Raw genomic sequence first — 22,581 nt, 5'->3', positions numbered from 1 at the left:
AACCTCTTCCTTCTTTTTTTTTTTGTTTTGAGACAGTCTCACTCTATCACCCAGGCTGGAGTGCGGTGGCACGATCTCGGCTCACTGCAAGCTCCGCCTCCCGGGTTCACGCCATTCTCCTGCCTCAGCCTCCCTAGTAGCTGGGATTACAGGCACCTACCACCATGCCTGGCTAATTTTTGTATTTTTAGTAGAGACGGGGTTTCACCATAATAGCCAGGATGGTCTCGGTCTCCTGACCTCGTGACCCGCCCGCCTCAGGCTCCCAAAGTGCTGGGATTACAGGCGTGAGCCACTGTGCCCGGCCTCTTCCTTCTTTAATCTGGTGTCTGAGGAGTTTTGTCTGTGGCTCGTCCTGCTACAGCATCAGGAAGAGGTGGGCTTGTCTGCAGCCTGAGAGTCACAATCCCTTTCCACCTTCTGGGCCTGGAGCCAGCCTCCGCCTCTCTCCCTTCAAGAGCCTTGCCAAGGCTGGAGAGAGCAGGGGTCAGGCTCTGGGGCTAAGAGGCAGCCCCTTGCTTTTGCTGCCTGCTGCCTGCTGCCTGCTTGTGCTTGAAACTCTGCCCTTCCCACCCATGCCCGCCCTCCTTGCCTGCCAGCAAGCAAGGCAAGGTGGGCCAGGGGACTGGCTCCTCCCCTTGCTGCCTCCCAACTTTACTCTGCAGCTATCAGGATGAGGCTCCCAATCCTGTTCACTGCCCTGCTCTGGTTCCGGGGTTTTCTGGCAGAGGTAAGGTGGGCATGGGGGGGCAGGCCAGCGGGTGGGGTCCCCACTCTCCAGGGCACATCCAGATCTCCCAACGCTCCTCGGGGCCCCACAGCTGGTCTGCATTAGGCGAGGAGAGGCCACTCCCTTTCCACCAGGGCCAGCACGTGGCGCAGCGAGCGAGAACAGATTGCTCCAGCCTGCCTGGAGAACAGATGCGCCGTGGGCATGCTTCCGGGAGATGCCCCTTGGCCATGTGTGGGGCTGTCAGACACGGCAACAGAGCCTTCTCTTGGATCCTGGCCCTGCCCCACCACCCAAAGTGCTAGGATTACAGGCGTCAGCCACCGTGCCCGGCCTCTTCCTTCTTTAATCTGGTGTCTGAGGAGTTTTGTCTGCAGCTCGTCCTGCTACAGCATCAGGAAGAGGTGGGCTTGTCTGCAGCCTGAGAGTCACAATCCCCTTCCACCTTCCACCAGTAGCCTTCCCAGAGGCCTCTGTCCATTTCCCCAACTCTCTGCCTCCTTTCTTCCTGCAGGAGGAAGCATGCCCCTCCCTGGAAGGGAGTCCAGGCAGGGAGAGTGCAGGTAGGTGTCTTCAGCGGGGGAGGGAGTTCTGGGGGTGAAGAGTCGGGGGTGTGGGGCCAATTTTTCCACACCAGACCCTGGCTCTACCCTGGCTTTTTCTTTTTTTTGGCCTTCCATTCTTTAAGGTAGAAAGGCTGTTAGTGGGTTCTGAAAGCACCTCCTTTTCCCCAGGCCCACCCCTGAACGTGAACATCACCAGCCAGGGGAGACCTACTAGCCTCTTTCTGAGCTGGGCAGCCCCGGGGCCAGGCAGGTTCACCCACGCCCTCCGCCTCACACGTCTGAGCCCCCTCAGCTCTCCTGAAGGGCAGCAGCTCCAGGCCCACACCAATGCATCCAGCTTTAAGTTCCAAGATCTGGTGTCAGGGGGTCGCTACCAGCTGGAAGTGACTGCCCTGCGACCCTGTGGGCAGAATGTCACCATCACCCTCACTGCTCGCACTGTATGAGGGCTGCAGGCTGAAGGGGTGGGGTTGTTGCCTGGGGTTGGGGCAGGAGGTGGCTGCCCTGGAGTGCTGGCAGGGAGCGCAACTGCTCTGTAGATCATGTCTAGTACAGTGACCTATTTAGGAGCACTACAGGCAGAGGGGTGATGCCCCTGTGGCACTGACCTTGGTGTCTCTGTCTTCCGCTGATGCAGCCCCGTCAACTGTCCATGGACTGCAGCTCCACATTCCGGGAGCCCATCCAGCCTGGAGGCCTCATGGGGTGATGCCCCCGGGGAGCAGGATGGCTACTGCCTTCTCCTCTACCACCTAGAATCCCAGACATTGGCACATAATATCTCCATGCCCCTGGGCACCCTGTCCTACAATTTTGGCAACCTCTTGCCAGATATTGAGTATATTTTGGAAGTTAACACCTGGGCTGGCAACCTCCAAGCAACAACCAGCCTCCATCAGTGGACAGGTAAGGTGGGCACTTGGGCAAGGCCCCGGGTGGCAGCCAATCTGGGAGTGGTGGGAATGGTGGAAAGTCCAGAGCCTCATAGCCAGCCATGTTCCAATGTGCCTGGGCTTCTGTGCTCCCTAGTGCCAGGGCTTCTGTGCTCCCTAGTGCCAGGGTCCCTGCCTGCATCCTGCTCCAGGGGCCTTTCTTGAGCCTGACATTTTCTCTACATCCTTCCTCCAGCCCCTGTGTCTCCAGATCACCTGGTACTGCATACCCTGGGCACCAGTGCCTTGCAAGCCTCCTGGAATGGCTCCAAGGGGGCTGCCTGGCTCCACTTGGTGCTCACAGACCTCCTAGGTGGCACCAATCTGACTGCAGTATTCAGACGGGGAGTCTCCCATCACACCTCCCTTCACCTGTCTCAGGGCCCCCCTGTGAGCTGACGCTCAGTGCTGCTGCCAGGCCCCATCGGGCAGTGGGGCCCAATGCCACAGAGTGGACCTGTGAGTGCTTGGGGGTAAAGGAGACACAGCTGAGACTTCCCATCTCTTCTCCGTGGGTCAAGTAGCCAGGATACAACTGGCAGTGGGGGGGGGGGTGTCTTTGGAGGCTCAGAGGGAGTGTGCCTCCAGTTGGCTGGTGGTGGGTACCTATCTGAGGGGATGATGGTGGTGACAGTAGTTATCAATTGAACCCTTCTGTGTGCTGGACTCTGTGCTAAGCTGGACTCTGTTTTTGTTTTGTTTTGTTTTGTTTTGTTTTTGTTTCTGTTTTTTGAGACAAAGTCTCACTCTGTTGCCAGGCTGGAGTGCAGTGGCGTGATCTCGGCTCACTGCAACCTCCACCTCCTGGGTTCAAGTGATTCTCCTGCCTCAGCCTCCCGAGTAGCTGGGATTACAGGCACGCACCACCACACCCAGCTAATTTTTGTATTTTTAGTAGAGACGGGGTTTCACCATGTTGGCCAGGATGGTCTCGATCTCTTGACCTCGTGATCTGCCCGCCTCGGCCTCCCAAAGTGCTGGGATTACAGGCGTGCACCACTGCACCCGGCCTGTGCTAAGCACCTTCTGTGTATTGTTTCATTGAATCCTCAGAACAGCCCTATGTAAGTCATATTATCCCCATTTTATGGCGGACGGAGCTGAGGTTCAGAGAGAGGAAACCCAACCTTTCCTGCGTAGCCTGTGCGTGGGTGAGCTGACCTGAACCTGGGTTGGATGCCTGCAGAGCCCATGTTGGCTTCGCCATGGCTTCACTGACTTTTTACTTAGAGAAGCCCCATTGTGCAGTGGTTGAGGGCAGACAAACCAGACTGCCGTGTTCTGAGTTTTGTTTCTGCAACCCAGTGGCTATGCATCTCTGGACAAGTGCTTACCCTCTTTCTGTGTTAGTTTCCACATGTGGTATTCAGAACCATGCTGGCAGGTGCACATTTAATCACTTGATGTGTTTATTTCTGTTATTGTCCGTGGCCAGATGGTAGCAGCCAGATGCCGGTGTTCATCCAGAATGTGGCAAGTGGTGGCCGCTAACACTGGGACAAGGTGTGGCCCAGTGCATAGAGGAATGAAGCCAGCACAGAACCAGTGGGATTTCTCCCCTCCGCTGTTTAGGTCTTCCTGCACATATTTCTTTATTTTCTCCACAGATCCCTCTGCCCACCCTCGACCTGGTTTGACTCCCCTGCCCGCCAAGCTCTGGGCAAGCTGGAAGGTAGGGCCAGGTGTGCAGGATGGCTTCCTGCTGAAGTTAAGTGGGCCAGTGGAGAAGAATATCACTCTAGGCCCTGAGGCCCACAATGTCACATTCCCAGGGCCCCTGCCCACTGGGCACTATGCTCTGGAGCTGAAGGTCCTAGCGGGGCCATATGACGCCTGGGCCCAGGCCAGTGCCTGGCTGGACGGTGAGTCCCCGCTGGTGGGGAGCAGGGCAGGATCCTGCCCAGGGGCATCTGCATCCAGAGGCAGGTGAGGCCTCACTCTCTGGGGCCTGTCTCGCCTCCAGATTCCGCAGCCAAGTCCAGACAAGGCAGTGGTGCCAAGCGGCAGCTGGATGGGCTCGAGGCCTCCAAGGAGCCTGGGAGACGGGCCCTGCTCTACACAGAGGGAAACCTGGGCCTCCTTGGAAACATCTCTGTGCCACCTGGTGCCACCCACATCACCTTCTATGGGCCAGTGCCTGGGGCCCGCTACTGTGTGGACATTGCCTCATCTCTGGGAATCATCACTTAGAGCCTCATGGGCCACAAAAGTGAGTGCTAGCCACTGTGTTCCCTGGCCCTGCAGCTGGAAGGCCTTGCCAGGGGAGGGAGGTCAGAGCAGGGGAGAGACTCAGAAGAGCTGGGCAGGGGGCACCAAAGGGCTGCAGGCAGTGTATGGACCCCTCACCAAACTGCCCTTCTCTTCAGGTCCCCTGGCACCACAGTCCCTGGAGGTTATCAGCAGGGGTGGCCCCTCTGACCTGGCCATTGTCTGGGCCCCAGCACCAGGACAGCGGGAAGGCTTACAGGGTCGCTTGGCACCAGGAGGGCAGCCAGAGGTCACCGGGCAGTCTTGTTGACTTGGGCCCCGACAATTCCAGCCTGACCCTGAGGAGTCTGGTGCCTGGCTCCTCCTATGCCATGTCAGTGTGGGCCTGGGCAGAGAACCTTGGCTCTAGCATCCAGAAGATCCACCCCTGTACTTGTGAGTTCCTGGCTGCAGCCTGTGAGAGGCCAGCCTCAGGTGGTGGGCTGGGGGACTGGCATCCTCTACTCTGCACTTCTGTGTGCCATATATATATATATATGTTTATATATCTATAATTATATATAATTATATATATAATATATATTATATATTATATATAAGATATAATTATATATATTATATTATATATTTTATATATATATTATATATATATAATTATATATAATATATATATAATTATCTTATATATAATATATTATATATAATATATAATTATATTATATATAATATAATTATATATTATATATAGTATATTATATATAATTATAGATATATAAACATATATATATAAACATATATATATATTTTGAGATGGAATCTCGCTGTGTCACCCAGGCTGGAGTGCAGTGGTGGGATCTTGGCACACTGCAACCTTTAACCCCTGGGTTCAAGTGATTCTCTTGCCTCAGCCTCCCGAGTAGCTGGAATTACAGGCGCCTGCCACCTTGCCTGGCTAATTTTTGTATTTTTATTTTATTTTTTTAGTAGAGATGGGGTTTCACCATGTTGGCTAGGCTGATCTTGAACTTCTGACCTCAAACAGTCTGTTCACCTCGGCCTCCCAAAGTGCTGGGATTACAGGCATGAGCCACTGTGGCTGGACTGTGTGCCATATATATATATATATATATATATATATATATATATATATATATTTTTTTTTTTTTTTTTTTTTTTTTTTCCAAGATGGAGTTGCTCTATCACCCAGGCTGGAGTGCAGTGGCATGATCTCGGCTCATTGCAACCTCCGCCTCCAAGGTTCAAGCAATTCTCCTGCCTCAGCCTCCTGAGTAGCTGGGGTTACAGGTGCCTGCTACCACACATGGCTAATTTTTGTATTTTTAGTAGAGATGGGGTTTCACCATGTTGGCCAAGCTGGTCTCGAATTCCTGACCTCATGATCTGCCCACTTCAGCCTCCCAAAGTGCTGGGATTACAGGCATGAGCCATTGTGCCCGGCCTTGTGTGCCATATTCTTGACTCAGAAGGCCATGAGTACAAGATGAGGCCTTTCATGAATCTATTTGCAAGCAATTTCTACCTCCTTCCATCTGGTTAGCTATATACCCACCATCTATCCACTGTCCATCCATCCATCTATCCATCCACCATCCATCCATCCATCCATCCATCCCACAATTATTTAATGAATGACTCCCATTTTCTTGGCATGAAACCAGTTGCTGAGGCCAAAAATGATGAATAGTCCTCAGTGCCTCAGGAAGACAAGTAAACAGATGGCGTGTGTGTGTGTGTGTGTGTGTGTGTGTGTGTGTGTATATGATTTTATATATCATAATACCTGTTAATGCACTAATTGGAATGTGCATAATGTATTAGCTTGAACCATATGAAACTCCATTCCTGTTGGTTAAAATGGCTGAATCTCAGGAATTTTATGTGGTTCAGTCTAATCTTTTAGGACTCACAGAAGGGACACCTGCTTAAAAAGTCAGAGGAGGTTTCCCGGAGAAGAGTGAGCTGAGTGAGAGCAGGCTGGTGGGGGGCAGGGTGGGGTCCTGCCCAGGGTCATCTGCTGGGGCTGGGGAGGATGGGTGGAGAGGACCTTAGCAGGAGGCTAAGTGTGCACCAAGGTCCTCAGGCCAGAGACAGACTGGACGGGAACTGAACGTCAGCAGGTGAGCTGGAGACCGGGGCCCTAAGAGGTGTGACAGGGTTGGCGCCATGCCCTCAAGGGGTGGACAGTCAGGGAGGAAGCGGGGAGCAGGTGTCTGGGCAAGCATCTGTTTAAGAGGGTTTCCTGGGAAGGAAAGGAGGGTGGCCTTTGAGCCCTGTGGAAGCAGGGGTTTTAGGTGGGGAGGGCTGGGAGCTTGCCTGGGGACTGAGGAGATGGGTGTAGCTCATGGGGAGGAGAGGCAGGGAATTCAGGTGACTCCACATCTGTTTCTTCCTTGTCCTTCCCCCAGTCCCTGCTCCTCCTGCCAACTTGAGCCTGAACCTTGCCACCCAGCCTCCTGCCCTGAAGGCTTCCTGGAGTCCCCCACCAGTGGGGAGGGATGGCTTCCAGGTGCAGCTTTATAGCCTGAGGCCTCTGACTCTGGAAAGGGTGGACACTCTGGCCGCAGAGGTCCAGAACTTCTCCTGGGCCTAGCTGTCACCGGGCACTGAGTTCCTGGTGCAGCTGACCACCCTGCGGGGGCTGGATCAGAGCAGCAGCACCAACGCCACAGGCTGGACACATGAGTGCCTTCTGATGGCCCTCCCCTACCTTGCTTCTTGGATTCCCAGGGGGCTGCATGTCCCCTTGGCCTCTGTGGTCTTCAGGCAGGCAGCTGGGCTGATGGTGGGGCATGTATCAGCTTAGGGTTGTTCCCTCGGTCCCTAGGCACTAGGTAACCCCACTCCCCTCACTGGGACTCCCCCAGGGCCCTGGCCCTTTAGGCCTTCTAGAAGGTGGGCAGATCCTTCTTAGAAGGCGTTTGCTCACTTGTACGGCGGCACTGGGCATGATATTCCTCATGCTCTCTCATGGCTGGCAGTAGGGAGGTGGGTGGTAGTGGGCCACAAGTGGTTAATCATAACAATAGCAAGGCTGGGCGCAGTGGCTCACGCCTGTAATCCCAGCACTTTGGAAGGCAGAGGCGGGTGGATCACTTGAGATCAGGAGTTTGAGACCAGCCTGGCCAACATGGTGAAACCCCATCTCTACTAAAAATACAAAAATTAGCTTGAGGTAGAGGTTGCAGAGCTGAGATTGCACCATTGCACTCCAGCCTGGGTGACAGAGTGAGACCCCCTCTCAAAGAAAAAAAATCATAACAGCAATAGCTAGCGTTTACTGGGCACTCAGCCAGGTCTTCTACCTGTGTGCTCTCATTAAGTCTCATAACACCAAGCCTAGGACGTAGTTACTATGGTTTTCTCTGTTTCACAGATGAGGAGACTGAGGCAGAGAGACAGAAAATAACTTGCGCCAGGTTCCTCAGCACAGTGGGGAGTTGGGATTGAAGCAGGCAGTGTGACCAGCTCCATGCTCCTTGCCTTTACTCAAGTGCAGGACACGCAGTGAGGTTTTCTCCTACCCAGAAGCCCTGGGGGCCTGTAGAGTTGGGTTGGGAAGCCCCTCTCATGAGGCCTGAGTCTTCCTGCTCTTTCTGCCTGCGGAGCCCTTGGTGGAGCTGAGGGATAGATGGGCCTCCCCACCCTGAGTGCATCCCTCTCCAATGTGGTGGCTCCTTCTACCCCTACCCTGGGCCTCCCCTCCCAGCCTCCTCCTGCCCCTGTCACTGTTGTCTGGATCTTGCCTGGAGTACAGGCTGGGAGGGAGCTGGAAGGAGGTCACCCTGGAAGTCAGGAGACCTGGGTTCTAGCTGGGGCTCAGCCCCTAGAGCAAACCTTGGCCCTCTTTGAACCTCAGTGTCCCCATTTATAAAGAAGTGTTGACTTTTGGGCCAGGCTCATGTGGCTCCTGAGTTCAACTGAGTTCAAGCTCTGAGGGTGGAGGGGTGGAGGGGTGCTGCCTGGGCCCCCAGATATCTGCCTGTCCATCCACATAAGGGCCTTTTTTTTTTTTTTTGAGACAGAGTCTCCCTCTGTCTCCCAGGCTGGAGTGCAGTGGCGCGATCTTGGCTCACTGCAACCTCTGCCTCCGGGTTCAAGCAATTCTTCTGCCTCAGCCTCCTGAGCAATTGGGATTACAGGTGCCCACCACCATGCCCAGCTAATTTTTGTATTTTCAGTAGAGACAGGGTTTCACCATATTGGCCAGGCTGGTCTCGAACTCCTGGCCTCAGGTGATCCACCCGCCTCGGCCTCCCAAAGTGCTGGGATTACAGGCATGAGCCACCGCACCCGGCCATAAGGGTCTTTAAAAGCTCCTTTGTGCAGGGGCTGGGAGAAGGGACACGGTTTAACACTCATGCTGCCCAGCCTAGCTCTGCCTTGAGAGGGGTGGGATGTGGCGAGAGTAAGTGATTAGTTCATCTGTTCAACTCAGGCTTAGCCTGGACTCTGCTGCCTGGGGTCAGTGGCAGGCCCTGCTTTCCAGTGGAATCCTGGGCTCACAGGATGCCCTGAAATGGTGTCTCTAGCTCCTGGGTGTTTCTTGATAGGGCCAAGGATGGAGGGAGAAATTGGGGTTCTTTTGGAGAGGGGGGAGCCAGAGATTTAGTGTAGATCGTTTCTCCCTTTTCTCCACACCCTCCATATCTTGCTCTCCTCGCAGGCCCGCTTGCCCCTCCTCTGGTAAATGTGACGAGTGAAGATCCCACCCAGCTCTGGGCATCCTGGGTCCATGCCCCCAGGGGCCGAGACAGCTACCCGGTGACCCTGTACCGGGCAGGCACCAGCGCCGTCGGAGCCAAGGTGGCCAGCACAAGCTTTTCGAGTCTGACTCCAGGCACGAAGTACGAGGTGGAGGTTGTCACGCAGGCTGGGCCCCACCACATTGCAGCAGCCAACACCTCTGGCTGGACCCGTGAGGCATGGGGAAGGCAGCGATGCAGGAGAGGTGAGCAAGGCTGCCTCAGAGAGCCCCGGGTCTTCCCTCAGTGGTGCCCCCTTTAGCCCATTTTCCATCTCCACACCCCAGGGCCCTGCAGGGGTCAGCAGGCCCTGGCATCAAGCATGGGGCTCTGAGGACTGGGGCTGGCGGCCTGGCTGATTGTTCTTCCTCCCTCCTTCCCTCCCTCTGTAGCCCTGCACACACCCAGTGAGTTGGTGTCCATGCATGCGAGCACCGCTGTGGTCAACCTGGCCTGGGCCAGCAGCCCCTTGGGGCAGGGGATGTGCTACACCCAACTCTCAGAGGTGGGGCACCTCTCCTGGGAGCACCCTCTGGTGCCAGGCCAAGCCCACCTCATCCTGAGGGGCCTCACACCTGGATGCAACCTCTCCCTGTCAGTGCTGTGCCAGGCAGGGCCGCTGCAGGCGTCCACTTAGCGCGTGGTACTGCTTGTTGGTATGCTGACGTCAGTGGCGGAGAGGACGAAGGTGCCCTGAGATGCAGGTCTGATTCAGGTGGGCAGCACTGCCCGCTCGACTCTGAGCCACTGCTCTCTCCAGATGGATGCTGCACCCACTCTGCTCGGGGTTATGCCCCTTACGCTTCTCCAGGTGGGCAGTCATGTCCAAAGGAGATGTTTTTCCGCCTGGCTGATATCCCTTTCCATGGGCATAAATGTCCAGTCCCTCTATGCCTGCGGATTTCGAGAGCCCTTCACCCAGAAGCCCTGCTCATGGGGGTGCACTGACCCCCACCCAATGCAGAGCCTTTTGATTCCCACAGAGTCTGGCCCTGTGGAGGATGTGCAGTGCCAGCCTGAGGCCACCTTCCTGGCCCTGAACTGGACAGGGCCCGCCAGGGATGTGGGCACCTGTCTGGTGGTGGCAGAGCAGCTGGTGGCAGGAGGGAATGCTCACCTTGTGTTCCAGGCCGACACCTCCAAAAATGCAGTCCTGTTGCCCAACCTGGTGCCTGTCACTTCCTATCGCCTCAGCCTCGCCGTGCTGGGCAGGAACGGTCTGTGGAGTCGGTTGGTCACTCTGGCATGTTCCACATCTGCCGAGGGTAGGCAGCTTCTGCTGCCTCTGAGGCCCCCTCAGTTCCGTGTCTTCCTGGGGATGTCACTCCTCTAGTCCTGGCTGCCTGGGTTTTTCTCTGTTCCCCAGGGCCCAGCCCTTTCCTCTGGCCCTGATCTTGCTAGTTTGATACCATAGTTTTGAGCCTTGTGTCCTGGTACCCTAGCCCAGGAACCTTCTAGTCCTTATTTAATTATATCCATTAGCCCAAAGTGTTGGGATTACAGGCGTGAGCCACTGCACCCAGCCTTGGTTCTTTAGCCCCAGGCACTGGGGCTATGAAGGCATGGTCCCTGCCCTTGAAGATGGGTTGCTAGGCACCCAGTCAGGTCCTCACTCTCCTCTCCATCCCCAGCCTGGCATCCCCCAGCATTAGCCCCGGCCCCTGAGCTGGAGCCTGGGACAGAAATGGGAGCGATGATCCCACGGGGTATGTTTGGCAAGGATGATGGGCAGATCCAGTGGTACGGCATCATTGCCACCACCAACATGTCACATGAGTCCTGGGCCCAGGAGGGGATGGGGAGACCCTAGCCGTGGCATGGAGTAGGTGATGGTGGGGGTTAAGATGGGGACTGAGACTGGTAAGATGAAATATGTGAGGCTGGTGTCAGTCTCGGAGCAGAAAGGGGGACCAGAACGTTCTGGAGGAGAGTGCTAATATGAATGGTGGGTACACGATAGAGAGATAGGGTAGCCCCTCTGTGGCAGGAAGAGAGGCCTCGGCCCCACTGCCCACCCTGCTCTTCCCGTTCCCCACTCCTCTCTCAGTGCCTCAGCCTTCCTGGGAAGCCATCAACCACATGTGGCATGACCACTACTACAGAGGACATGACTCCTACCTGGCCATCCTGCTCCCCAACCCCTTCTACCCAGATCCCTGGGCTGTGCCGAGATCCTGGACAGTGCCTGTGGGTACAGAGGACTGTGGCCACACCAAAGAGATATGCAACGGGCAGCTCAAGCTAGGTTCCCAGTATAGGCGAGCGCTAAGGCTGAAGGGAGTGATGAAACTTACAAGTTTCATTTGTGGTTCGTAAAGAAACAAGAGATCTGGACTGACTTATAAACAGAATGCATGTGATGGTCCATTAAGTCATTTTGACTGAGCTTCCTGGCAGACAAGGCAAAAACCTGAACACCCATCTGTTACACGGTTCTTTTTTCAAAAAGGAAAGTGGAGTGTGTTGTTTCAGCTTGCCAGGGCAGTTCCCAGGATATCCAGGTACTTATTTTTTTCTTTTTCTTTTTTTATTTTCCTTTCCTTTTCTTTTCTTTTCTTTTTTTTTTTTTTTTTTTTTGAGGCAGTCTTATTCTGTCACCCAGGCTGGAGCGCAGTGGCTGATCTCGGCTCACTGCAACCTCTGCCTCTCAGGTTCAAGCGATTCTCCTGCCTCAGCCTCCCGACTAGCTGAGACCACAGACACAGGTCAACATGCCCAGCTAATTTTTGTATTTTTAATAGAGACAGGGTTTCACCATGTTGGCCAGGCTGGTCTCCAACTCCTGACCTCAGGTGATCCGCCTGCCTCGGCTTCTCAAAGTGCTGGGATTACAGGGGTGAGCCACTGTGCCAGGCTCAGGTACCTATTTCTAGAGCTTCCTCTTACTCTCAGGCAAGGAAGATGGGGTTTGCTGTAAGATGGCAGATAGCATGATACGTAACCTCTGCCAAGCTTGTCCAGCCTGCCTTATTTTGTTATGGTTCTGTTCTGTTTTGTTTTAGGCTTTTAGCAGCCTGTGCCCATGGTTTTTAGTTTCTGTCTCTAGTAATAAGCAGACAAGAGGGATGAGGAAGGGGCTTTACTGGCCCAACCAGAAATGGAAACTAAGAACCCATGACTGCCTCTTCTCTCCCCTGGACACCCCTGCCGGGGAGCACTTGCTATCTGAGTGTCTATTGCTTGTGACCCAGATTGCTGGGAGGGGCTTCACCTTATTTGCCTGCCCTTCCCCAACAAAAGGTCCTGTTTCTCTGCCCAGGTTCAGCGTTGCAGCCTTTACCAGGTACAGCCCTCCTGAGACCATTAACTCCTCAGCCTTCTCGGGTAGGGTGGGCACTGGGCAAGGGCTCCAGCTGGGCCTTGGAGATGGGGAGGAGAGCTGGGAACCCTCTTGTGTGGCTCATCACCAACCAGTAGCAGGAGGGACTGAGCTTAGACTACTGGGATAACAAGTCCTGCCGAGCAGAGTGGGGAGACCCAGAGCCAGCGACGAAGGTGCTCTTGGCACCAGACTTGGCCTGGGCGAACTGAGAATGCAGGCAGGAGAGTCTGAGGCATTGCAGTGGTCTGCTGCTGTCCACACTCACGCTGCCCCTCTATACCCGGATGCTCCCAGGCCATCCGGGCTCTAGAACAGCTCTGACCAATAGAAATGTAAGGCAAGCCACATAAGTAATTTAAAATGTCTTTTTAAAACTACATTGAAAAGGTCAAAAGAAACAGGTGAAATTAATTTTAGTGACATTTTATTTAAACCAAAATATCTAAAATATCAACAGGTGACCCATTAAAAACACTTTTTTTTAATGTTTTTTTTTTGTTTTTTTGTTTTTTTTGAGACAGAGTCTTTCTCTGTTGCCCAGGCTGGAATGCAGTGGCATAATCTCGGCTCACTGCAACCTCTGCCTCCCAGGTTCAAGTGATTCTCCTGCCTCAGCCTCTTGAGTAGCTGGAATTACAGGCTAATTTTTGTATTTTTAGTAGAGACAGGGTTTCACCGTGTTGGCCAGGCTGGTCTTGAATTCCTGACCTCCAGTGATTCACCTGCCTTGGCCTCTCAAAGTGTTGGCATTACAGGTGTGAGCCACTGCAGCTGGCCAAAAACACTTCTAATGAGATATTTTACATTCTTTTCTTTCTTACTATGTCTTTGAAATCTGGTGTGTATTTTACACTTACAGCAAATCATAAGTTGGAATTGCCACATTTCAAATGTTCGGTAGCTGCCGTATAGGACAGTGCAGTTCTAGAAAGTCCAGGAAACCAGGCCTCTGCCCTCTTTCTTTTCTTTTGATGGCGTCAGGGAAGGGAGTGGGGTCTTTGGGGCATCCTGAGGAGCTGGGGGCAGGGAGGGGTTGCTGGGTGTTCCCAGTTCCCATCCAGATGTTCCCCCCAGGCAGCCATCTCTGGCCTCAGTTTGATATCTGGGACTACTAGTGTAGATGGGGTTTGTCACTGTACCCTTCACCCAGAGGGTCCCAGGTCTAGCAGAGCTTGGCATGACCTCGCAGGGTTTGTGGGACAAGGCTGCTGTGTTCCACTCTTCCCTTCTCTCCACAGAGCCCCGGGCCGGTGTCTCCCCGGCATCAGTGCCCCTGCCGGTAGTGGAGGGCCTCGTGGTGGGCTGTGTCCTCACCATCTGTGCTGTGCTGGGCCTGCTGTGCTGGAGGCGGGTGAAGGGGCAGAGGTGAGTGGGAGGGAAGGCTGGGGGCTGGGGAGAACTTCATGACCAGAGTGGGCCAGCTCCCTGCCCCTGGGGCTGCCTCCCACATGCCCCCTCACCCTTTGCAGGGCAGGGAAGAATCCATTTTCCCAAGAGCTGACAGTTTATAACCTGCGGTGAGTGCATTTTCCTGCACCTCCCTGCCTTGTGGGGGCCATGGTGGCATTGCTGAAGCTCCCCTGGCCCCCATTCTGCAGTGACTGTGTCCCAGTCAGGGGGTTGCAAGGCTCTGCCAGACCCCCATTCTTCCTCAGCCACCACACCTCCCCAAATGCCTTTTCAATGCCTGGACCTCTTGCTCCCCGCTCCTCTCTGCCCATGTGGCCTCTTCCTCCTCCAAATGCACTCATACATAAGTCAGGGCTTTCCAGAGAAACAGAACAAACAGGGTGTGTGTGGAAAGAGGAGAGAGGAGAGGAGGGAGGAGAGCAGGGAAAGAGAGGACAGGAAGGTGGGGGAGATGAGAGGAGAGGAAAGGGAGAGAGGGGGAAGAGACAGATGTTGAGGAATTGGCTCATGTGATTGTGGAGGCTTGGTGAGTCCAGGAATCTGGGGTAGACCAGCAGGCCAAAGGCTCTGGGAAGCGTCTGGAGGCAGCCTGCTAATGGGATTCCTTCTTGCTCAGAGAAGGTCAGTCTTTGTTCTATGAAAGCCTTCGACTGATTAAATGAGGCCCAGCCACATTAGAGTTTACTCAGTGAACCACTTTAAATGTTAATCTCATACAAAAAACACCTTCATGGAAACATCCAGAATAATGTTTGACTAACTTTCTGGGCACTGTGACTCAACCCAGTTGATACCATATTAACCATCATGCATGCCTTCTCCAGTTCCCACCTTCTGCAGTTCCCAGCTTCTCCAGTTCCCACCTTCTCCCTGACCAACCTCATAGACGGTATCAGGCCATAGCTCTTTCCCTCATGTCAACCTCCTGTGGGGCTGACATTAACTGAGCACTGGCTGTGCACAGGAGCCCTCCTCAGGACCTAGGGAGGGAGACTGTGAGACTCACGCGTGTGTGTGCACATGTGTACATGTCCCCTGTCCCTTCTCTGTTCTTCCACATTGGTGGTTTGCAGCCCAGGCTGGGCGTTGGAGGAGCTTGCTGGAAATGCACGCTGCTCCACACCCAGGGTGGAATTCAGGATCTGCGTTTCCAACAGGCCCCCAGGTGATCAGGTTGTGCTGCCAGGACTCTGAGGTCCCCTGCTTTGTACCTGTCACCCAGGGGAGGGCAGGGCAGGACTCTGCAAACCTAAGGCTGGGGGGCTACCCTCTCCACCTCCCACCAGGTGGACCCACCGGCCCATCCCTATCCACAGCTTCAGGCAGAGCTATGAGGCCAAGAGTGCTCACGCGCACCGGGCTTTCTTTTTGCAATTCGAGGTAAGGCCTTTACCACCCTTGGGCTCGGAGGAGGGAAGACTGGGACCTGTCTGAAGGTCTGGAGGGAACTCCCAGTTGCACACTTGCCCCCACTGCCCCTCTCCTGGCATGGGGTGAGATGGGTCTACTTCAGCAACCAGTGCCTGCCCTTGATCCCTGCAGGAGCTGAAGGAGGTGGGCAAGGAGCAGCCCAGACTGGAGGCTGAGTATGCTGCCAACACTACCAAGAACCATTACCCACACGTGCTACCCTGTGAGTGCTGGGGGCAGGAGAGGAGGCATGGCAGAGGGCTAGGGCTTGGCATGGGGGCAGGGGGCTTCATGTGCCCAGCCCTGAATGCACAGCTTTCACTCTCTGCAGACAACCACTCCAGTGTCAGGCTGACCCAGCTGGAGGGAGAGCCTCATTCTGACGACATCAACGCCAACTTCATCCCAGTAAGGGCCACCAGTGAGGCTGTCCATGGGATCTGGGATCTGCTCGGGAGATGGGCTGGTTTGCAGGCCACACTGGCCTTTGTTAGCTGTAACAGCTCTCTAGGAGATCACCAGCTTGGGCTTCATGAGCTCAATCCAACAGGTGTCTAGCAAGGGTCTACTGTGTGCTGGGCTCTGTGCTGGGCCTGCAGGAGGCAGAGCTGAGTTAGCCACATTCCCCACCTTCAAAGGAGCACATGGGCATGTGTGTGACATTCACCACACACTGTGACAAGGGCTGTAATAGAGGAAAAAATACTACTCAGGGCACATGGAGGAAGGAGAAATTTCATCCACCTGAGGAATTAAGAAAGGCTTCCCAGAGGGGACATTTGATTTATTGAAGGATGAGTAACATTTTGATAAGTGATGAAAGAGGGAAGGACATTCTATTGACTGGAAGGAGCAGCCAGAGAACAGCCAAGCAGTAACGTTCAGGCAGTGTGTGTGTGTGTGTGTGTGTGTGTGTGTGTGTGTGTGTGGTGTGTGTGTGTGTGTGTGGTGGGGGGTGCGTAGGGGTGAGGGAGTGGGGAGGTGCTGGGTGGTGGGAGATGTAATGGGAAAGATAGCCTGGGGCTGAATGAAGGAGGGGTTGATTGTTAGGCTGAGGGCTTTGGACTCTATTTGGTGGGCAATGGGGAGCCACAGAAGGTTTTTGAGCATGGAAGAAACACAGTTTGGTTTTAGGAAGGTGACTCTGGGTGGGTGAAGAGGATGGTCTAGGTGGGCTATTTAACTCATGTCAGTAGCTTGTTGTTTTCATTGGGGTTTTTCTTGTCCCTTTGGGGTGGGACAGGGACGGGGGTGGTGTCTCTGAAGTCTGCCCTCCTGGTTTGCATTCTGGGTATACACGTGTTCGTGTGTTTGCACACATGTAGGTGTGTGCACAGCATCCTCACTCCTGGAGGTCAAATATTGGAAATCTGCTGTGTGCTTGACACCAAACATCGCCCGTTAACATGTTCCTGACCTCTGCCCCCTACACCCCAGGGCTACACCCACCCACCCACCCACAGGAATTCATTGCCTCTCAGGCGCCTCTCAAGAAAACGCTGGAGAACTTCTGGCGGCTGGTGCGGGAGTAGCAGGTCCGCATCATCATCATGCTGACCGTCGGCATGGAGAACAGGAGGGTGATGCGCCTTACAGGCTCCTGGAAAGGCCACCAGGTGACGCACGTTCTCCTTGTGGGAATGGCCCCGTTGGCATCTTCCCGCAGGGAAGGCGGGGCAGACTGGAGTGAGGCCAATCAGGCCTGGAGGGTGGTGGAACCACCTCCCACCCAGACCCAGGATGGGGTGGTCCCTGGGATGGGGAGGCAGTGGGAGGAACCAGGTATGTAAGCTCCAGCTTGGCTTAGTTTCTACGGGCTTCTTGCCCTGGGCAGAGAAGGCACCAAGGGGTAGGGACTGCCCAGGGCCGGTGTCAAAGGTACCATCATGGATCCTTCCTTTCGATAAGCCTGGCAGATGCAGGGCCCTGGGACATGCAGAGAGGCTGCCGAGTCTGTCCTCTTGCTGGAGCAGTGAGCCCAGGGCCGCTGGCCGCGGAATAAGGGCTGTTCTGTTTGGCACAGCAAGCTGGTGGCTGACTCAGAATCCTGAGGGTCATGAGAGGTCTGAGGGCAAGGGTGCCGGAGCCCAGGCAAGGGAGAGCAGCTCCTGGAGGAGGGAGCCTTGGAGCTGGGTCATTACAGAGAGCAGAATCCCAGCAGGGTGTCAGGGACCAGAAAGGTGGGCAGGGAGGGGTGGGACTGGGTAAAGCAGGGGGCAGCAGTGATAGGGCTGGGCTCACAGCCGCCCTTCCCCTCTCCAACCTTCTGGTCCCAGGTGCTGTGTGAGCATTACTGGCTGACCGACTCTACCCCGGTCACCCATGATCACATCACCATCCACCTCCTAGCCGAGGAGGCTGAGGATGAGTGGACCAAGCGGGAATTCCAGCTGCAGCACGTGCGTGCCCCAAGGATGAGGGGGTGGGACAGGCATTAGAGCTGAGATCCCTGAGAAGGTTGCCTCACTTCCTGGGTCCCTGGAGCCCTCTCTTTCGGAGGACCACAAGTACTCAGCCACCACCCAGGGAAGTGTGTGTTAGGGAAGGGGTAGGGAGGTACAGAGAAGGTTAAGGGCTTATCTGAGGCTGCACAGTGAGGGAAAGGAAGAGCACTAGAGACATGATGGTTCCTGACCTCCCCCATGCCAGCTCCGGGCTCCTGCCTCACCCCATGCCCCCTGTGCCCATCTGCCTTCCCAGGTTGTGCAGTCCTGGGGCAGGAAAGCAAGGGACCCGAATCACTCCTCTGCTTGGGCACCCTCTATATGCAGAGATTACCCAGGAGGCTAGAGAAGGACCCGAGGGCTCAGGAAGCATCCTGATGAGAGAGACATAGCTGCCACCCTCAAGGAACAGTTGGTCTGCATCATCCCTGCCCTTAGACAGCTGGGGAAGAAAGTGTGAGGTCTGGGCCATGGGAGCCTAGAGTTAGGAAGATAAGGAGCAGCAGCAGGGCCCCTCTGCCCCCTTGCCCCCTTGCCCCTTTGCCCCCTTCCCCCCTTCCCCCCTTCCCCCCCCCCTTCTCAGGTTGTCCAGCAACAGCAGCGGAGGGTGGAGTAACTGCAATTCACCACCTGACCCGACCACAGCATCCTCAAGGCCCCCAGCTCCCTGCTTACCTTTATGGAGCTGGTACAGGAACAGGCAAGGGCCACCCAGGGCATGGGACCCATCCTGGTGCCCTGCAGGAGGGCAGGTGAGTGCATAGGGTGGAGAGCCCCCTGCCTGGCCTGGAGGTGTGGGGGGCTCTCGGACTGTGGGGAGAGCTGGGGACATGGGCAGCCTCTTCACCCATTCAGCTCCTCAGGGGCTGTCCCTGCAGTGTGGGCATGGGCCAGACAGGCACCTTCGTGGCCCTGTTGAGGCTGCTGCAGCAGCTGGAGGAGGAGCAGATGGTAGACGTGTTCCATGCTGTGTATGCATTCTAGATGCACGGGCCCCTCATGATCCAGACCCTGGTGAGGGCCTCGCAGGCTGGGCTGGGCAGCTGGGACCCTGAAGGAGTGGGAGGGAGGTGGGTGGCCACAGGGCTACAGGAGGGACCAGGAAAGAGAGCTCATGGGGCACACAGAAGACCCTGGGGAGAGGGTTTCAAACACATCACCATCCTATCTGGGCCGTGCTCCCTATTCTGTGAAAGGGGAGGTGGGACAGGACCCTGTCAGCTTTGACACCATAGAACGGTGGAGGGAAGGTTTCTCAGTGGCTCCCTCTCCCCTCCTACCCGATCCCTGCCTTGCTGGTCAGGGCCTGGAAAATCTCCCTGCAGGCCCCCATCGCTCCTCGCTGAGCAGCCTGATGCCCTTCCCCCTGGCAGAGCCAGTACGTCTTCCTGCACAGCTGCCTACTGAACAAGATTCTGGAAGGGCCCTTCAACATCTCTGAGTAAGTCCCAGCTTCCCTGTGCCTCCCACAGGCAGGCTCCCTGCTCCTGTTCATGGGCAGAGCCGAGCAGACTAGAACAGGGAGCTGGGGAACCTTGAGTGCCTTCTCCCTCTCCAACCCCCCCACCAGGTCTTGGCCCATCTCTGTGATGAACTTCGCACAGGCGTGTGCCAAGAGGGCAGCCAATGCCAACGCTGGCTTCTTGAAGGAGTACGAGGTACACTTCAGGCCAGGAAGTGGGTGACAGCCAAGGGCAGCCTTCCCCTGCTGAGCCAGCCCTGCAGTGGGACCTCCCAGCCTCAGGGTACCCATCTCCTTCCCAGCTCTTGCTGCAGGCCATCAAGGACGAGACTGGCTCTTCCGCACCCCTGCCTGGCTATGAGCAGGACAGCCCCGTCTCCTGTGAGTCTCACTGTGGACCCTGTGGAGGGGCAGGGGGCCAGCATGGGCTGGGGGCCTCTGGCAGCTTCACCCTCACTGTCTTCCCTCAGATGACTGTTCTCAGGGGCAGTTTTCTCCAGTGTAGGAGAGCACCCCTGACGACATGCCCGAAGCCTGGCTCTTCCCTGTGAGATGATGCTGGTTTTGCCACTGTTTCCTGCCCTCTCTGACCACCTGTACTTCCCGGGCTGGGGCTGCTGGGGGCTCCCAGAGTTGTGGGCTGGGCAGGGGACACCCTCAGTCTCTGGAAGCCAATGAGCTGTGCTCTGCAGGGTGGGCCCTCTGGCTGTGATCATATGGTGCTGACTGGCCTCGCAGGGCCAGAGGAGCTCTGGGAGCTGGTGTGGCAGCACGGGGCTCATGTGCTTGTCTCTCTGTGCCCACTCGATGCCATGGAGAAGGTGAGAGTGCAGAGGACAGAGGAAGGGAGGCTCAGGAGTTAGGGCTGAGGATGGAGGCAGGTAGTTTGTGGTGCTGTCTAACCAGGGCAGGGGCAGAGATCTCAGGAAGTTGCCTGAGCAGCCCTAACTTGGTCCCAGCCACAGGAATTCTGGCCAATGGAGATGCAGCCCATAGTCACAGACATGGTGACGGTGCACTGGGTGGCTGAGAGCAGCACAGTGGGCTGGCTCTGTGCCCTCTTCAGGGTCACACATGTAGGTGTTGGGGCCACAGGGCATGGGGTGGTGTGTGGGAGAAGAGTCCTGTGTGGGCTCCCTCTGCCCTCTCCAGCACCAATGCCGATCATGTCTTTGCCCGAGGGGGAGAGCAGGAAGGAAAGAGAGGTGCAGAGACTGCAGTTTCCATACCTGGAGCCTGGGCATGAGCTGCCCACCACCACCCTGCTGCCCTTCCTGGCTGCTGTGGGCCAGTGCTGCTCTCGGGGCAACAGCAAGAAGCCGGGCACACTGCTCAGCCACTCCAGGTGTTGCTGGACAACGGTCTTGGGGGAGTGGACACTGGAAGCCCCTCCCTGCCCCTCTGGCATAGCCTCAGATCTCCCTGGGCCCTGCTTGGGTTATGGGCCAAAAGGACACAGTCTCACAATGCCCCTGTCTTCTCCACACCCTACCCTGTCCTCAGGAATATGGTGGGAATTTACCGCCTCCCTCCCTGGGCCCAGGCTGGCTGGCTGACCAAGTGTTCGGTGTCCCTTCTCAGTCCCTGCACCCAGGTTGGGTTTTCGCAGATCCCCGGACACCCCCGCCACATCCCCGGACACCCCTGCCACACCCCCTTTAGGTACCTCATCCAACTCTAGGTCAGTTGCAGCAAGGGTGCGACCCAGCTGGGCACCTTCCTGGCCATGGAGCAGCTGCTGCAGCAGGCAGGGTCTGAGTGCACCGTGGATGTCTTTAACGTGGCCCTGCAGCAGTCTCAGGCCTGTGACCTTATGACCCCAACGCTGGTGAGAGGCGATGGGGCTGGGGTGGGGGCGTGGGGGCTCAGCTGTGGGAAGGGGTGGGAGGTGAGGGATCTTCTGCCCAGGCTTCTAGGCAGCACCACCCGGGTAGCCACCAGGTGGCACTGTGGACCGCTGTGCATTCTCCCAGATGGAGCCCTAGGGGTTGGGACACACAAGGGAGCCCTTTTCTGTTAGATTGGGGCAGGCGGGGCGAGCCTCCTAACCCTATGTCCATCTCCAGAAGCAGTATATCTACCTCTACAATTGTCTGAACAGCGCACTGGCAGACGGGCTGCCCCTGAGTCGGCACTGGTCACTGTGCAGGAGAGGTTTGTGCCCTGTGGGATGGGGACAGCATTCCTGACACATCCGCGTGGGCCTGGGCTCCCCGGAAGGGCGGCCTCCACTGGGCCCTGTGCTGCGAAGGTAAAGGGTCTTGGAATAAAGACCTGTGGCCAAGCGTGAAGCTCAGTGTGTTCTGTCTGTCCGTCCTCAGACCTGGGCCCCGTGTGTGGGTCTTGTGGGCAAACGTGGAGCCGGGATGGAAGCTAGGACCTGGAGTCTGGTTGAACTAGGTGACCTATGGCCCCTATGGTGTTGGTTTTTCCCCTGAAGCAATCCTCTCCCTGCTAATCCTTCAGTTTCTAAATATCCTCAGACTTTGGTCTCTCCACGTCTAGTTTCCTGTGGTGCTAAGCCCTGGATTCAGAATCACAGCTCCAAATTGTTCGTCCTCTGCCCCATCACCCTGTACGCACCACGCTGTATGCAGTAGGGTTTATCCTGTTTCCCACTTCCCTTCTCCTGCCATCCCCAGCCTTCTCTACCTGCCAGAGCCCCCAGGGGCCACCCTCAGCCCCCACCAGGATGGAGGTGCCAGAGCTACCCTGTTACTCGGAAGGCAGGCGCTGGAGGCACCCCTCAGGCAGAGGTGCCAAGTTTTCCCTGCTCCTTCGCTCTCTCCTCCTTCCTCCCCTCCACATAGGAGGAGGTGGAGGAGAAAGCAGGGAGGGCATATGGAGAAAGGAAAAACCAGGAGGAGCAGTAGAGACCAGAAAAGAGGGCGGGGAGGCAGCTGTCTGTCCCACACACTCTAGGACTGCACTGCATACCATGTGCGTGATTGCTGGTGGCCTCATGAGCTCCTGCCTCCCTCCCTGGTCAGGCTGGGAGTTTCCAGGTGCAGTGCCTGATGCTGGACCTTAACTGCCCCTGGTGGAAGGCCCTGGGAGGACACAGAGAAAGCCTGGACAGATCAGAGCAAGAGTCCCTGAAGTGGAGTTGGGTCTCCCCAAGGGGAAGAGGGGAGAGCTCTTTGGCCAACCTGAGTTCCTACTAAGGTGCAACGGGTCAGAAGTCAGTGGAGGGTCCTTCTCAGGCCTGGTTGAAGAAGGGTACAGAGGTCGTGCTGGCTGCTCAGCCGAGAGCTTTCCCAGAATGAGACTAAAGCACTGGTGCCCTCCCAGGAGGACTAAATGTCGGTGTCCTCCATATGCCATGTTTATCAGG

At 55.9% G+C, this 22,581-nt stretch overlaps 1 protein-coding gene across 1 annotated transcript; it reads left to right on the top strand.

Moving 5' to 3' along the window:
- Nucleotides 1-673: 673 nt before the first annotated feature.
- LOC100974692 (receptor-type tyrosine-protein phosphatase V-like) lies at nucleotides 674-21,526 on the top strand. Its single transcript, XM_063602986.1, is given in 37 exon segments — nucleotides 674-730; nucleotides 1,245-1,293; nucleotides 1,465-1,698; nucleotides 1,934-1,963; nucleotides 1,966-2,202; nucleotides 2,425-2,616; nucleotides 2,619-2,687; nucleotides 3,836-4,090; nucleotides 4,192-4,437; nucleotides 4,595-4,689; nucleotides 4,691-4,871; nucleotides 6,863-7,141; nucleotides 9,121-9,372; nucleotides 9,592-9,855; nucleotides 10,183-10,464; nucleotides 10,831-10,971; nucleotides 11,247-11,457; nucleotides 12,459-12,523; nucleotides 13,760-13,886; nucleotides 13,991-14,035; nucleotides 15,218-15,311; nucleotides 15,474-15,564; nucleotides 15,673-15,749; nucleotides 16,779-16,790; nucleotides 16,793-16,921; nucleotides 17,618-17,740; nucleotides 18,369-18,518; nucleotides 18,641-18,799; nucleotides 19,159-19,226; nucleotides 19,356-19,443; nucleotides 19,550-19,640; nucleotides 19,718-19,794; nucleotides 19,940-20,068; nucleotides 20,207-20,323; nucleotides 20,429-20,592; nucleotides 20,940-21,075; nucleotides 21,314-21,526. Coding segments are annotated over 37 exon segments (5,139 nt in total). The 3' UTR covers nucleotides 21,437-21,526.
- The last annotated feature ends 1,055 nt before the right edge of the window (nucleotides 21,527-22,581 follow it).

Source organism: Pan paniscus, chromosome 1 (assembly GCF_029289425.2).
Source record: "Pan paniscus chromosome 1, NHGRI_mPanPan1-v2.0_pri, whole genome shotgun sequence".
Taxonomy (NCBI): domain Eukaryota; kingdom Metazoa; phylum Chordata; class Mammalia; order Primates; family Hominidae; genus Pan; species Pan paniscus.
Note: the sequence above shows the minus strand (reverse complement) of the source record. Positions and strands in the feature narration are given on the sequence as shown.